Below are 15,965 nucleotides of genomic sequence, written 5' to 3'. Positions count from 1 at the left end.
TATCGTCTCGCTTTATATATAGTAATATGTTGAAACAATCTCTAGTGTATGTTGAAAAAATCTCTAGTGAGATGTTGAAACAATTTCTAGTGAGAAGTTGAAATAATCCTTAGTGAGATGTTGAAACGATCCGATATATTCAAATATGAACATAATTCATGCATAAATGACCGCATTGTGGTCATTTCTACCGGATATCATCAAACTATCAGTATTTCAAAATCCCGTAAGTTTCAATAAAATGTCTTTAATAAGATTTGAAACCTTGATTTGCTGCGAATTTTATAAAAATAAAACGGCTATTTATGAGATAAATTGGCTAAAAATAAGTTATACTATGTACAAACAACAAATAAAATAAAAAATCGTAGATCACTCACAGTCTCTATATAAAGGCTACAAGAATCAAATAAAAGGAACCAAACTTCAAAGAAAGTTCGAGAATATAATAGGGTACAATTTTAAATGCAGTTAGTTATCCACATACTCACATATATATTTGGTTTTTCGGTTGAAAAGCGAGAATATTTGAATATTTCTGAAAACAGCAGTTTAAAGTGCAGTTAATTCATTATCACCAAATATAATCAATTCTGTACCTAGCAACTGTAACCTAGCAACTGTAACCTAACAACTGTAACCGAGCTGATGCAGTCATTTTGAACAGTGGCTACAATCTAAATACTTCTTATGAGGTAGTCCCACAGTAACGCGCTGCCTTCACAAAATCAAAACGTGACGTCATCATTACAACGCGCCATCTTTAAACAAAGAACACGTGACGTCATCATTACAACGCGCCATCTTTAAACAAAGAAACAGGTGACGTCATCACAGTAACGTGACGTCATCAGTGTGACGTCATCATCTGACACTGTTCAGCGGTCCACTTTGAGCTCTCCTACACTCTCTCCATGTCCCAGAGAAGTGAGATGTGTAAGTCCCTCTGGTAGTTTGATCTCCGTTGCAAAGTTAACCTTCCCGATACCGCCCAGAGATCCCGTATGAATCATTGGTTTCAGGTCTATTGTATCTGCTGAGCTGGAGAGACCGGGGGATACCTGAAATAATAGCACGTTAGAACTGTAACCTAGCTGCAACTGTAACCTAGCAACTGTAACCTAGCTGCAACTGTAACCTAGCAACTGTAACCTAGCAACTGTAACCTAGCAACTTACCTTGCTGCTATTCATGTGAGAGCTAGTACTGCTGATGGTTCCTAGTCCTTGTTTCTTCCACTTCATTCGTCTGTTCTGGAACCAGGTTTTAACTTGGGTTTCTGAGAGATTCAACATTCCTGCTAGCTCCATTCTCTCAGGCACTGACAGGTACTTCTGTATCTGAATAAAGACCAGGTTAAAGTATTACCCAGTAGTGAAAATAGAAGCTAAATAGTAATAAATAATGATAGGTAGATTCTTGAGGCTTGATGGACTCTTAAATTACCTTAAATTTTCTCTCGAGTCCCTGCAACTGATCGTCACTGAACACAGTCCTAGCTTTTCTCCTCCTCAAGGGTCGTCCAGACAGATCTGTTCGGAATGGCGGAGCAAATATCATCGGGCTGTGGCCTTCTGAATCTGAAGAATTCAAATTATTAAATATCATCGGGCTGTGGCCTTCTGAATCTGAAGAATTCAAATTATTAAATATTATAGGGCTGTGGCCTTCTGAATCTGAAGAATTCAAATTATTAAATATTATAGGGCTGTGGCCTTCTGAATCTGAAGAATTCAAATTATTAAATGTCATCGGGCTGTGGCCTTCTGAATCTGAAGAATATAAATTATTAAATATCATAGGGCTGTGGCCTCCTGAATCTGAAGAATTCAAACTAATCGAATTTTGTACTATTCTTATTAAGTTGTTTAGTCATAACTATAACCTGCGTTTTACAATTAGCGGAGAGGAAATATAAAATATGTTTTGTGTGCAAGGAATGAGTGAGAAACTTAGTAAAGGTAACCAAGGAATGCGGTGGTTTGTAAACCGATTACCATACGTCTCATTGTTAATGATTATAATAATTAGTATAATTAATGTCGCATTTTCTAATAATTAGTATAATTAATGTCGCATTTTACTACTGTGAGAATTCTTCAGATGTTCAGGTAAACGTTTTGTTAATTTTATGACGATATATTTGTATGTAATAACTATCCGTATCAAAACATGAACTTATTACTCAATGTCTGACCAAGACAATCGTGAAAGTTATTTGAGGCAGATCATAATTCTAGCCTTCTAGCCTTACAAAAAGGCGCAATTTTAGCTTTTTTTAGGAAAGTTGCAGCGTTGCGACAAGATAGCAATACCAATTACATTACTATAGTTACTATGGTTACCAGTATAATTTCAATTGCCAGTTATGGACTGAAGAAATGATAATTTTGCAAAAGTTATAAATGAGCAGCTGATGACGTTATTACCAAAAAATTGCAACTGTAACAGTGTAACCTAGCAATTGTAACCTAGAAGCTGTAACCTAGCAACTGTAACCTAGCACTTGTAACCTAGCAACTGTAACCTAGCAATTGTAACCTAGCAATTGTAACCTAGCAACTAGGTAACCAAGCAACGCTGCAACTGACCTTGAGGTGCACTGGCCGCTAGATTTAGTTCTGTAGTTCCGTTGAGAAAGTTTTGCCACATTGCGTGGTGGTCGTGCTTTAAACCGTGCAGCTTTTCATCTGATTTAATATCTCCTAAATTTAGCTTGTATAGAAAGTAGTTGGTAAATCGCTTAACTGTTTTAATTAAAAATAATAATTCAATGAAGCCCTTTTTATGGTACCATGACGACAAGCGTTACCATGACGACAAGTACCATGACGACAAGCGTTATAAATAACAATAATACTTACGAGGATAGTAAGGATGGGTTGAGGGTTCTCCTTTACTCAGAGGTCTTGAAGGTCCTGAAATATTTTATAGAATTTAGATTTAAAGAGTTAAATTCGTGTATTCTTCAGATTCGTTTAAAATCACCGCGGTATTGGTTTTGGTGAGGTATTTTGACATAGTTGCGGAAATGCTGTACACTCCATCAAAGGAGTGTGTTACCATGGAACCACGTGATTGACTGTGTCACCGTGGTAACTGGTAACACAGTCACGTGGTATCACGTGATGTTGGACATGACAGGTTTCAGGAAAGTAGTTGAGTCTGTTTCGCGAGGTGTCAAGTGTATTGAGAACTGTCCAGTGTCCAATTCATTACCTTAGCAACTGTAACCTTAGCAACTGTATTGAGGCGATAAGTAGTTAAGTAGTTGAATGAATTGAACTGGCGAACGAAAATTACAATATATCAAGTAATTAATAATCGTCATTATTCTAATGTCCTACTTATTCTTATAACGATCTCACGCAGGGTTCATTTCATTTTGTTAAGATCAATTAACAACCATCGTACTGTAATTGTATAAGTGAAGTAGTCATTATTGGTCATTATTGGTCAATATTGGTGATTAATTTCGATGGTAATGTGACTGTTAGAATAATATTATGGACCAGTTAAAACATTAACCCTCATACACAACTCCTTAATAAGTTAATAATAACACACAATCATAATGTTTAGCTTACTGCGTTGTTGTGACTCTAAAACTATAATCCTCCCTCTATCCAATGATTACTCGAGAAGATTGCTGGAGATACATGAACTATTTATTCTAATCTGAATACTCAGGTAAGAAATGTAATGTAGCGACTTATTGTTATTAATAGAACGAGCCTTGTACACTATCTAGTGGTCATGTGACAAACCACGTGGCTATAGCAACATGTGTTGCCATGGTGTCACGTGACTCTAGCGCTATCTCCAGCCAATAGCAGCGTTTCAGGAAGCGGCTAATGCGATAAGCGCTCAAGGAGTAAAACCAGCAGAGTAGACCTCAGTAACGATAGCAATAGTAGACCTCACATTACAAGCGATAATGATGTGTTTACTGGTCTATTGGTGGAACTATGGATCATGTTTAGGAGAGGTTTTTCTAATAAACTCTTATTAGCTGAAGAAATAGTGCCAGTGAGATAAGACTATGGTAGAATAATGTACAAATTAGTTTGGAGGAGTTACTTATTCGTGGAAATGGTTGATATTCTAAAGTTCTAATAATAAAATATGTTGGATGAGCTCTAACCCTCTAAAATCTTTACCTGAAGGTAATTTCGTACATGGAAAAAATTTAGAGCCAATAAAACAAAGAACTTAGCAGCTAAGGCTGCGTGTTATAGGGTATGATGATTAGCTTCAGAGAAAGAAACAGACGAAGAGGTTGATTAAGACTTAAAGTCGGCACAAGAGGCGAAATTATTACCGAGGAGATCAAAAACTGTTTGCTTCAATTTTCACTGCATCAATTGCATTTATCTTACTCATAGCAGAGAGGAGAGAGTGGAGAGAGAGGAGAGAGAGGAGAGAGAGGAGAGAGATGAGAGAGAGAGGGGGGGGGTGGGGGTTGGGGTGGGGCTGGGCCCTGGGGGGGGGAGAGGGTGGAGAGAGGGGAGAGAGGAGAGAGAATAGATAGAGGGGGGGGAGAGGGGGGAGAGGGGGGAGAGGGGGGAGAGGGGGGAGAGGGGGGGGGGGGGGAGAGGGAGTGAAACAAGGTTGTCACATGCCATCCCCAAGAGGACGACTTATAGCTTTAACGCTCTAACAAACAGTTGCTAGGTTACCGTTGCTAGGTTACCGTTGCTAGGTTACAGTCGACACTGAAAAAGTCCCACACCGAATACTCAAACCAGAACAAGTCACTTATGTTACCAAAGGTTTGTTTATTTGAGGACACAGAATATTCAAATAAGCAAGTTATAACGGTGATCAAAATGGTTACTTTAATACTTTAATAGTACAGGTTGTTACACTGCTACTAGACCCAGGGCCAGTGGCGTAACGAAGGGCCCTGCTGACCCCGCTGTGCAGGGGGGCGCCGTCTTAGGGGGGCGCCAAATCGTCGTTTGAATGTGGGACAATTTCGAAAACTTAACTAAAGTACTAGCAAAACTGCGCGTTTTGCTCTAGATACACACTTTTTTAGAGATTTTACCGGCGTATCCTCTTAAATCGCCTAATTTGTTCAATTTTAGGGAGGGGCACCAAAAGGAGAAGGGGCGCCAACAGGGGGGCGCCTTTTCGGCAGGGGGCGCCAACAGGCAACGTTACGCCACTGCCCAGGGCCCTAGGGTGATGATTTAAAATTTACATTAAAAAGATTCATGAACTCTTCAAGAAAAGGTGGTCCAATCTACTTTTCCAAAGTTATAGCTAAAAGAAATGGTAGAAAGACAACAGAACTGTTGCACATGATATGTAGTCGGAACTTGATGTAGTAGCTCTGACAACTGTTACGGAGATTTCCGCAGTGTAACCTAGCAACTGTAACAGTGTAACCTAGCAACTGTCAGTGTAACCTAGCAACTCTAACCTAGCAACTTTAACCTAGCAACTGTAACCTAGCAACTGTAGTAAGCGTCCAATATGACCATTTCGCTAACGTCATCAAGTAAAAACCATGACATTAATTGCTACCCTAATCTCATAATCAACGATATGTAAGATAAGCAGTAAAAACAAGAAAGTAAAAACAAGACTAAAAGAAAAAGAAGAAACTCACCTCCAGAGTAGGCAGCGTTAAGAGGGTTATAGTGAGGCATGGGAACGTAGTTGAAACCAGGGGCTACAGAGGACAACAGGGACTCACTCTTGAAGGGGTACTCTCCCTTCTGAACGAGGAGGTTGTCAATAGAGAAGGGGGTGTTCCGAGAGTAACCCGTGTTATAGAGGGCAGGGGCATCGTGTCCGTAGAGAGACATGTTGTCAGATAATCAAAACAAATACAGTTCGCAACAAATTCGGTGCTTGAGGTTCTGGTGGCGCAGGTCGTGTCCGTGCGATCCTTAAACGTGCCGTGTCACGTGACCCCGGCGCGCGCACGTGACCTAACAGGAAACACTCGCAAACTTCAAACGCTCTGATCACGTGGTGTGGCTCCAGCCAGCTGATTGGTCGGGTTCCAGTCACGTGACCTGCAGACGTTCTCTTATTGGTGGGTGGGCTGCGAGTAAAGTTTCAGGAGGCTGGGTTCGCTAAGCAACAGGGCATGCTCGGATCAGGCACTCCTAAAGTATTGGCCACTGTCACATCACGTGACCCGGTGGTGAGCGTCTGGTTGGTGGGGGAAGGAGGGGCTGTCAGGACCAGTGGGGAAATCATCTGACAGTCCGGAGAGAGAGTCTCCCGCCCCACAACACAAGGCGTTCCTTGCAAAATACACTACAGTACAGGGAGGAGATATTAATCCTGGGAAATTCATGTAACTAGTCTGCAAAGCATTCTCAGGGTATGTTTCAACTTTTCAACAAATCTCCGACTCAAGTTTCAATAAGTCAATAGGCACGCGCTGAACACTATTGTCTCTACCCGTGTTACCATGGCATCACGTGGTAACTAAAGTCAACACGCACCTTCCTTAATCACATGTCCCTTAATTAACTGTCCAGCTCGTGCCAGCAGTCAGTACCATAGCTTGTTAACAACTAGAACTTCTTAAATCTTAACGACTAGAACTACTACTTTAATTGTAGAGTTGTAGGCTATAATCATCACTGATAAAGGAAAAGGAGGTGAGCTGGTTCAAGTGGTTCATGATACCATGTTAGAGTAGAAACGGAGCTAGTACTAGTTCACCATTTCAGTCTCGTAGCCGGGGTAACCCCCCCTCGTAGCCGGGGTTAACCCTCCCTCTCGTAGCTCCCCCCTCCCCCCACCAACTAGTTACTACTTTACTTTACCCTCCATAATGATAATTATTAGTCTTCGAACCCTTTACTGTCCACAATATCATGGTTACAGTTAAACCCTAGCCTAGTTTACTGCGCCCCTTTTACCTTTTCCTTTCCCCATATAGGGCTCAACGCAATGTAAAAAGATGTTTACATCTTTTACAATTTTACATTATGTTGAGCAAAAAAAAAATGGCGGGACACTGCATCCGACATCCTGAGCTACTTGCCAGTGATTTAGTCTTATGGGAACCTACGCACGGTAGAGCACAGCAAGGCCGACCAAGACAAAGCTACTTGTCTATGTTACTGAAGGAAGTTGGGACAAACTCTAAAGAGGAACTGCGAACCCTGATGCGGGACAGGGATATATGGAGGGGGTTTTCTGGCGTAGATCGGACTTAGCTCCGACATAGTAGTAGAAGTAGTAGTAGTTGAGCCCTATTCGGGGTTTTATCGTTGATAAACGAGGGAGGGGGGGGGGCGCCATCTTAGTAACCGGGTTCAGTGTTTACCCTAGGGAGCGTGGAAAGTGTTTACGGAAACTCTGAAATCTGCATTATTTGACAGCTAATGTTGTCAAAGTTTTACCCCTGATTTCCCCAGCTTGGATTTCTCCAGATATTCAATAGCTTGGTAATATTACAAAGCTAGTTGGTGTTGTGAGTTCATGACACGTGGTATCTCCTGATTCACTGTTGCTAGGTTACTATAAAGATCACGTGGTATCTCCTGATTCTCTGTTGCTAGGTTACTATAAAGATCACGTGGTATCTCCTGATTCTCTGCAGCTTGTTTTGTTACCTGTATGCAGAGAATCTGTCAGTTTACAAAATACACTTCCTGTTAAGCTGTTAAACACAGAGTTCTTAGTGTTATGACACGTTATACAGCAGGTTAAAGGGGTTACAATTTTAACAATACCAAATCGGGTTTATCTTCAAAAGTTTAAGAATTGCAGAGCCAACAGACAGTAAAACTAGAAGATACACAAAATCATGACAGAACCAAATAAGAAAAAGCAGCGGCAAACTCAGCCTTGTTGTTCATTAGAGCTCATTACAGAGATTTGATGGTTCATTACAGAGATTTGATGGTTCATTACACCCCATTACATGGCTGTGATGGTTCATTACATGGCTGTGATGGTTCATTATCATAGTTAACGACCCTGATAATCTGACCTGGTGATCCTACAAACTGCACTTTCCCATTTAGCTAACAGTAATCTGCCCTCTTAACTATATTTAGGGGTTGTTAGGGACGTTATCTTAACTATATTTAAGGGACGTTAGGGACGGGACGTTACGGACGGGACGTTAGGGACGGGACGTTAGGGACGGGACGTTAGGGACGGGACGTTAGGGACGGGACGTTAGGGACGGGACGTTAGGGACGAGACGTTAGGGACGTTATTTTAACTCCATTTAAGGGACGTTAGGGACATTATTTTAACTCTGTTTAAGGGACGTTAGGGACTTTATCTTAACGCTTTTTAGAGGACGTTAGGCCCGGTTAGGGACGTTATCTTAACTTTATTTAAGGGACGTTATCGCATGCCGTTAGACCGTTAGGGACGTTATCCCATACCGTTTAGGCTTTAGCAGCATTTTTGTGAACTGTATCTTGTGCAGTAGTCTCCAATAAACTTGTTGAAGTTTGTATTACCTTATTGGACGCTATACTTATTTGACCGGACATTGTGTGAACAAACATAATTTTTAACGGACACTCAATTGAACGCTCAAAGGCATTCATGATCAGTATTTAATTTAACAACTTCACCAAACTTTGTTTGAACGGACATTAAAATGAACGCTAGGGCCTCCACTCTCCAGCGTCCAATTAATGTCCATGCAAATAAAGAGAATGGCGAGACCGGGAAAACAGACACTATATCAGAACATCCAATTACATCGAAATGTTAAAGAAAAAGTTTGTGCCAGCTCTTAAGACTTTAAGAGAAAGCGCGCGCTTGATCTTTTCAAGGAAAAGATCATATCCGAAACGCAGACTTTGCTTGGCCCCCATACTCCCCGACCTAAACCGCTGCGACTTCTACCTCTGGGCCGGGATATCTCGAGAGTAAGGTCTACTGCAGTAATCCAGTCCCTAAGAAAATCGCAGAACTTTAAGCATAATATCAGGAGAGGCAAGGAGAATACTGTTGAGCACGGTGCAGTCTGCTGTAGACAATTGCCTCAACATGTGCTCTCCAATAAAGGACGATTCTTTGAGCAGATAATAAATTATTGACTTTGAGTCACATATTATTATGTTTTATGATTTTCTGATATATTTGTTACATTTATAACCAAAATTTGAAAAGTTATTTCATTTGTACTAAATTTGACAATAAATCAAAAACCGGACACTATTCATGAAACATCCTGTATTCAGGGAGGGGAAGAGGTAAAATTACTTGGTTTTACACTTTACGGTAAAGACATAACGGTATTTTTGCTCGAGACACTAGGAACTTGAACTTTGACCGAAGAACCGATTATCAGTGGTCCGATGATAATTGAATTGATTTTTATCGGTAACAAAATTGGTACACTAACAAACAAGTAGTAAGTAAGTAGTACTGATGGCCAGTTACACGGTCCTTGGTAATAATTATAAGAAAATTGGTTGATCCCAACGGATTTAGTTATTTCCAATAGTAAAATTAACATCGGAACTCTAAAAATGCACTCTACGTCTTTCGCAAGTAATCAAGTTGTTCCCAGGTTGGGTATGACACTATGGAGGTTCACTCGGCGGGATCCCTGGTTCACTCGGCGGGACCCGATCCAGGAAGTGTGGGCCAGGTTACGGATATTGTACTCCCTGCACGCTCCCTCTAATCACATAACGTCTCTATCCCTACCAATATCCAATAAAAACCTGTCTGAAACCCACGTGCAGCACGCGTTTCCAATCACACATGGAGAATGTACCACGTGACTTAGTGCGCGCGTCACGTGACAAAACGCGGAGTGTCACGTGACTGCACGCTCGTGCCGGTACCGATCAACTGAGCATGTGGTATTATCCATAAGTCGAGTTCCTCGACACACCACCTATCAGGAGTAATGTAGTTTCTGTTCGGAGTACAAGTTTCTATATTAATATAGCTGGCTGGCCTGTGTAGAAACTATGTTACTTAAAAAGAGCGGCTAACAGCTAATGAACATTGAGCGTCAACAATTCTTTATACTTTTATATACTGTAGCTGCAAACTTCTGTTCTGGACAATTATGTGGTCAAATTCCAGGATAAATGTCGTCTTGTCATAATATGGATTATGGCTATATATAATTGTTCATTTCCTGGAACTTCGTTCAAAGTCACGAATTAAACAGTATCGTATGGAAAATATAGCAAGGACTTTATCTTGCTACAAATGAAAAAAACGATCTCGAAGATGGATCTGAATACCACATCGACCCATCAAAATGTAGCCAGATGATGCCTTATAGTATGAGAGATGAAACATTAACCACTCGGAAACGTCAGTCCGCCCAACATTATGGCTGAAACGTCGATTCGTATTCTCAGGCGAAAGAGAAGAACTGCTGAACGTGCGTGGAGAAAAGATAAAGTAGACTATATAGACAGTACAAGATCTGAGTACCTGAGATCGGATTATGTTAAGCTAAGAGATGAGTTTTCCCGACTAGAGTTTGTCAAAAGATGCGCTCACCACAAAACCTCTCTTAGGTCCTCTTCAGGGGATACTAAAGCGTTGTACAAAAAAGTCAACAGGCTTTTAGGAAATGACACCCAAAACCTTCCAAACTACAAGGATCCTGTGAAACTGTCAGAAGATTTCAAAGATTTCTTCGCTGAAAAGGTTGCAACCATCAGACAAGCCATTGAGAAGGAAGGAAAAGACAAAGACAAAGACAAAGACAAAGACAAAGACAAAGACAAAGACAAAGACAAAGACAAAGACAAAGACAAAGACAAAGACAAAGACAAAGACAAAGACAAAGACAAAGACAAAGACAAAGACAAAGACAAAGACAAAGACAAAGACAAAGATATAAACAAAGACAAAGACAAAGACAAAGATGTAAACAAAGACAAAGACAAAGACAAAGACAAAGACAAAGACAAAGACAAAGACAAAGACAAAGACAAAGACAAAGACAAAGACAAAGACAAAGACAAAGACAAAGACAAAGACAAAGACAAAGACAAAGACAAAGACAAAGACAAAGACAAAGACAAAGATCCTGTTCTTGATAAAGACTGCATCTTTGATAATTTCTCTGAGATAACAGCTGATGAACTCAAAGACCTGGTATCAAAGATGTCCAACAAGTTCTGCTGCTTGGATCCGATCCCAGCATTTCTCTTAAAAAACTGTGTTGATGAACTAACACCTTTTATACTCCACGTCTTGAACTCATCCTTGAAGACTGGAGTTTTTCCCTCAGATATGAAGAAAGCAGTCATCAAGCCGACTTTGAAGAAGGAAAATGCTGATGTTGATATTCTCAGTAACTATCGACCAGTGTCTAACCTCTCTGCCTTCTCTAAGATCCTAGAGAGAATTGTACTAAACCAGCTTAATGTCCATCTAACTAACCATAGCCTTTACTCAGAAGTCCAATCTGGATATCGCCCTAATCATAGCTGTGAAACATTACTTGTTAGAATGTGTGATGATCTAAACAAAGAAATTGAAGCTGGGAATGTTGTTATAGTTGTACTTCTCGACTTAAGTGCAGCATTTGATACCATTGACCACACAGTCTTGTTGGAAAAGCTTATGAAGGACTATGGAATTACTGGAAGTGCACTGCAATGGATAAAGTCCTACCTTGAGAAAAGACACTTCTGTGTTAAGATTGATGATACTCTTTCATCTTTCTTGGAGCTTCTGTTTGGAGTTCCCCAGGGATCACTCTTGGGGCCTATTCTTTTCATCCTTTATATCAAAGCTCTCCAGAAAAATGCGGCCAAATATGGTCTTGATATACAGCTCTATGCAGATGATTCTCAACTGTACATCTCATTTAAACCAAACCGTGTGGTACAGTTCATTGATGTCCAAGACAGAACAAACAAATGTCTTGCAGAGATAAAAGCATGGATGGTGAACAACTACATGAAACTGAACGAAACAAAGACAGAACTACTGGTGTTAGGAAAGAGCCATGTTCTAAAAAAGTGTGAACTCAGTGTCAGACTGCAATTTGGAAGCACTGAAATTCTGCCTACGGAGTGTAAAGGAGACAGCTGGAAGATTCTGGGTGTCAAATTTGATGAAACTCTAAATATGGAAAGACAGATCAATAATGTCAAAAGGAAATGCAGCTGGACAATGATGAACCTAAGAACCATTGGTCGTTACCTGGATGAAGGCATTAAATTGATGCTGGTGAAACAACTGGTCATATCTAAATTAGACTACTGTAATTCTCTTAACATGAATCTACCCAAGACCAGATTGAACAAACTTAGATCAACCCTTAATGGGGCAGTTCGTTTCATCTACAACATAGAAGAGAGGACCACGGACTTGGTTCCCTTCTATAAGAAGGCCCACATACTCCCTATAGACCAACGAATCTTCTTCAAAGTTTGTCTTTTAACCCACAAATCAGTTCACGGTACTGCACCTGATTACCTCAAAGCACTACTGGATATGGATGTAGTGGATATAGAGCTTTCAAACACCATGACCAGGTCGAAAAGACCGGATGACCATCTCATGCTCAAGATACCAAAGAATAAAAGATCCAAAGTTGATGACAGACGTTTTTCAAGCCATGCACCGGTTGCATGGAACTCTCTTCCGCTGATGTTGAGAAGTATTACTGATACTGATACCAACTGTTTCAAGCGAATGTTAAAGAATCATTTATATAATCAGTTCTGATGTTTTTTCTTTCCATTGTCTTCACTTTGCAAGACACGTTGGCTTTTATTTTTTACCGCACTCCATTTTATGTCTTGATGTCTCTTTCTTGATTGATTATGTCACTGTACCTTTATTTTACCTACATGTATTGTATGGTTTCTGCTTCTATTTAGTTTAGTGTGGTTTACAATAAAAGATGTTTTAATTTTGTCTTTACCTTATGACGAGTTATACTTTAGTTCATTTTTACACATTTGCTCACATCACTCACAGTCAGCCGCTCTGACATGGTTAACCACCTTCCTTGTGTTGTTGGTTAATCATATGAGCGGGATATAAATACCTCATTTCATTTCATTTCATTTCATTTCATTTCATTTCATTTCAAATCAATCAATTTCATACAAATTTACACACTGAATGAACAACATATTGCGTAGGACTTAAACCGTATGTAGGAATTAAAACATGCATATTGCGTAGGACTTTAACCGTATGTAGGAATTAAAACATGCATAATGCATATTGCGTAGGAATTAAACCAAGCGTAGGAATTAAAACATTGCGTAGGACGTTAACCGTAACTCCGTAAGTATGAATTAAAACATGCATATTGCGTAGGACTTTAACCGTAAGTAGGAATTAAAACATGCATATTGCGTAGGACTTTAACCGTATGTAGGAATTAAAACATGCATATTACGCAGGACTTTAACCATATGTAGGAACTAAAAAATGCATATTGCGTAGGAATTTAACCGTATGTAGGAATTAACTGTTTCGGTTTAAGACTTGCTGGTTTCACAAAATGATCAAAGTTTGGGAAATCTGTGCAGGCTGTTAAGAAGTTGTCCCAAAATAAAGGGTCGATGAAATACATACAACTATACAAATACAATGATAGAACTCAGTTAAGATGCAGTGTGAAGACTTGACATGATCATTGGAAGTTTTAGAGCTCCGATATCATTTCTGATGGATAAATACTTCTGATTTTAGATATATGATTGAAAACAGCTTAAAAGTGGACACCATAAAAATATCGATCAAGACATATCAACCACTAAAAACTGGTCAGAAAAGAATGTCATACCCGAGTCTGGTCAGAAAAGAATGTCCTACCCGAGTCTGGTCAGAAAAGAATGTCATACCCGCGGAGTCCAAACCATAAATTAAAACAAACACCTGAACATCACCCTTAGCCTGAGGAAGAAAGTGAGAACTATATGTCTACCACCACGGTATATATTATGATGTGTTGATGTGTTGATGTGATAACTACAGGTTAAAGTAGATCCCTTATCTCATTACTTGTAATCCATCAGCTAAATCACCCACGGTTACACCGTTACCACAGTTCATTACTCACCGTTAGCACCGTTACCAGGCCTGATGTCAGTAAAACTGTTCTTATAATGCGTGCAACAGTTCTGTAATGCCTCCTAACCCCACACTTATCAATATCATTGTACTCTCCTTGCAGACCGCTTTCCTTTTGGCACATCTCAACTAGTAGACCCTGAACTCTCCACAGACACATGTCTAACAGTGGTCTACTGTATCAGATGTTACCAATAGATCGTAGGTAATCGGCCATCAGGATAATAATCTGTATCCGAGTTGACCTCAATCTCCCATTAGACAGGGTCATGTGACAGCTGCGCGGTGTCACGTGATAGGTGGGCAGTATCACATGGGCGAAAACTGCAAGTTTATGTTTCCTTTATACTTCCTTGCAGATCTTAAACTGATACTTTTTGTTTGGGGTCGACCCAACAACAAGTGAAAACAGACACAGTGAAGCAACCTGAGCAAGTTTTATCGGCCCTAATGATTCACGGACTATAATAATTCACGCTCATGGGGAGGGATAGAGGGGAGATCAAAGAGAGGGGGAGAGAAGGGAGAGAGGGGAGAGATAGAAGGGGGGGAGGGGATAGAGGAGAGAGAGAGGGGAGAGAGAGAAGAGAGGGGATAGAGGGGAGAGAAGGGAGAGGGAAGGGAGAGAAGGGAGAGAGAGTGGAGTGAGGGGAGAGAGAGGGGAGAGAGGGTGGGAGAGAGAAGGGAGAGAGGGGAGAGAGAAGGGGGAGAGGGGATAGAGGGGAGAGAGAGGGGAGAGAGAGGAGGGAGGGGAAAGAGGGGCGAGAGATGGGAGAGAGGGGAGAGAGAGGGGAGAGAAGGGAGAGAAGGGAGAGAGGGGAGAGAGGGGAGAGAGGGGAGAGAGAGGGGAGAGAGGTGAGAGAAGGGGAGAGAGAAGGGAGAGAGGGGAGAGAGAGGAAGGAGAGGAGAGAGAGAAGGGAGAGAGGGAGAGAAAGGGGAGAGAGGGGAGAGAGGGGAGAGAGGGGAGAGAGGGGAGAGAGGGGAGAGAGGGGAGAGAGGGGAGAGAGGGGAGAGAGGGGAGAGAGGAGAGAGAGGGGAGAGAGGGGAGAGATAGAGGAGAGAGAGGGGAGAGAGAGGGAAAGAGAGGGGAGAGAGAGAGGAGAGAGAGGAGAGAGAGAGGGGTGAGAGAGGGGAGAGAGAGGGGAGAGAGAGGGGGAGAGAGGGGAGAGAGGGGAGAGAGAGGGGAGAGAAAGGGGGAGAGGGTGGGGGAGGGGAGAGAGAGAGGGGAGAGAGGGGGAGATGGGAGAGATGCTACTATCCAACCATCCTAATGTGCACGGTGGGGTCGTTACTAGTTATATCATGTACTGATCCTCGCTGGGTCACAACAAAAAGTAGGTTTTTGAAAATAATTTCGGCAATTTATCATAATTCTCAAAAAAGTAAACATAATCTGCAAAGGATTTTATCGAAATTAAATGAAAATGTACACATAATACATAAAAACATTGAAATCACAATAACTCATAATCCTAAAATTTTAAATAAACTATATTATAATGACTGGATTAATGATTATAACTAACTATAAATTCTACCTTTTCGTTTGTATGTTTTTCTCCGATCAGATTGAATCAAAATAAAAGGCCGATAAACATTCGGTCAGAAAAAACTTTGATCTAGTAAAAATCAAACAGTGAAATTTTTGATCGTTGAAAAAATGTTAGCGGCTAAAAGTTTATTGGACGGTGCAAGCTTTTTTCAATAGCCATTCGATTTTAACTATAGCATATATAATATGATATTTATATTATATTTATAATACATGTATAATATGATATGTATAATACACAGCATAATCTTATCTAATTCACTAATCTTCATGAATTAAATTTTCCATTTCCCTGATCATCTCCCTCCGCCCGTCGCAAAAACTATTCACGAAAATGTGCCGTCTCGAAACTCAGAAGTTATCACTCAGGAAAACTGTGAAGTTCAATGAT

General features: G+C 40.6%; 1 protein-coding gene across 1 annotated transcript; it reads right to left on the bottom strand.

Annotated features, from left to right (window-relative positions):
- Positions 1 to 305: 305 nt before the first annotated feature.
- LOC134822362 (barH-like 2 homeobox protein) lies at positions 306 to 5,875 on the bottom strand. The gene is made up of 6 exons (XM_063833393.1): positions 5,618 to 5,875; positions 2,865 to 2,918; positions 2,592 to 2,705; positions 1,447 to 1,580; positions 1,179 to 1,340; positions 306 to 1,061 (listed from the first exon to the last, which is right to left on the bottom strand). The coding sequence occupies exons 1-6, from the start codon at positions 5,814 to 5,816 to the stop codon at positions 879 to 881; spliced, it is 846 nt and encodes a 281-aa protein (XP_063689463.1). The 5' UTR covers positions 5,817 to 5,875; the 3' UTR covers positions 306 to 878.
- Positions 5,876 to 15,965: the final 10,090 nt, after the last annotated feature.

Source organism: Bolinopsis microptera, chromosome 10 (assembly GCF_026151205.1).
Source record: "Bolinopsis microptera isolate Bmic1 chromosome 10, MBARI_Bmic_1.0, whole genome shotgun sequence".
NCBI lineage: Eukaryota > Metazoa > Ctenophora > Tentaculata > Lobata > Bolinopsidae > Bolinopsis > Bolinopsis microptera.
The sequence above is the reverse complement of the archived record's forward strand: the minus strand, read 5'-3'. Positions and strand labels throughout refer to the sequence as shown.

Excerpts from the sequence above, each read along its gene's own strand:
- LOC134822362 (XM_063833393.1), bottom strand. The coding sequence starts at position 5,816 with ATGTCTCTCTACGGACACGATGCCCCTGCCCTCTATAACACGGGTTAC. Across the intron at positions 1,341-1,446 it reads GACTCGAGAGAAAATTTAAG|ATACAGAAGTACCTGTCAGT; the intron begins GTAATTTAAGAG and ends GTCTTTATTCAG. Across the intron at positions 1,062-1,178 it reads CTCACATGAATAGCAGCAAG|GTATCCCCCGGTCTCTCCAG; the intron begins GTAAGTTGCTAG and ends CTATTATTTCAG.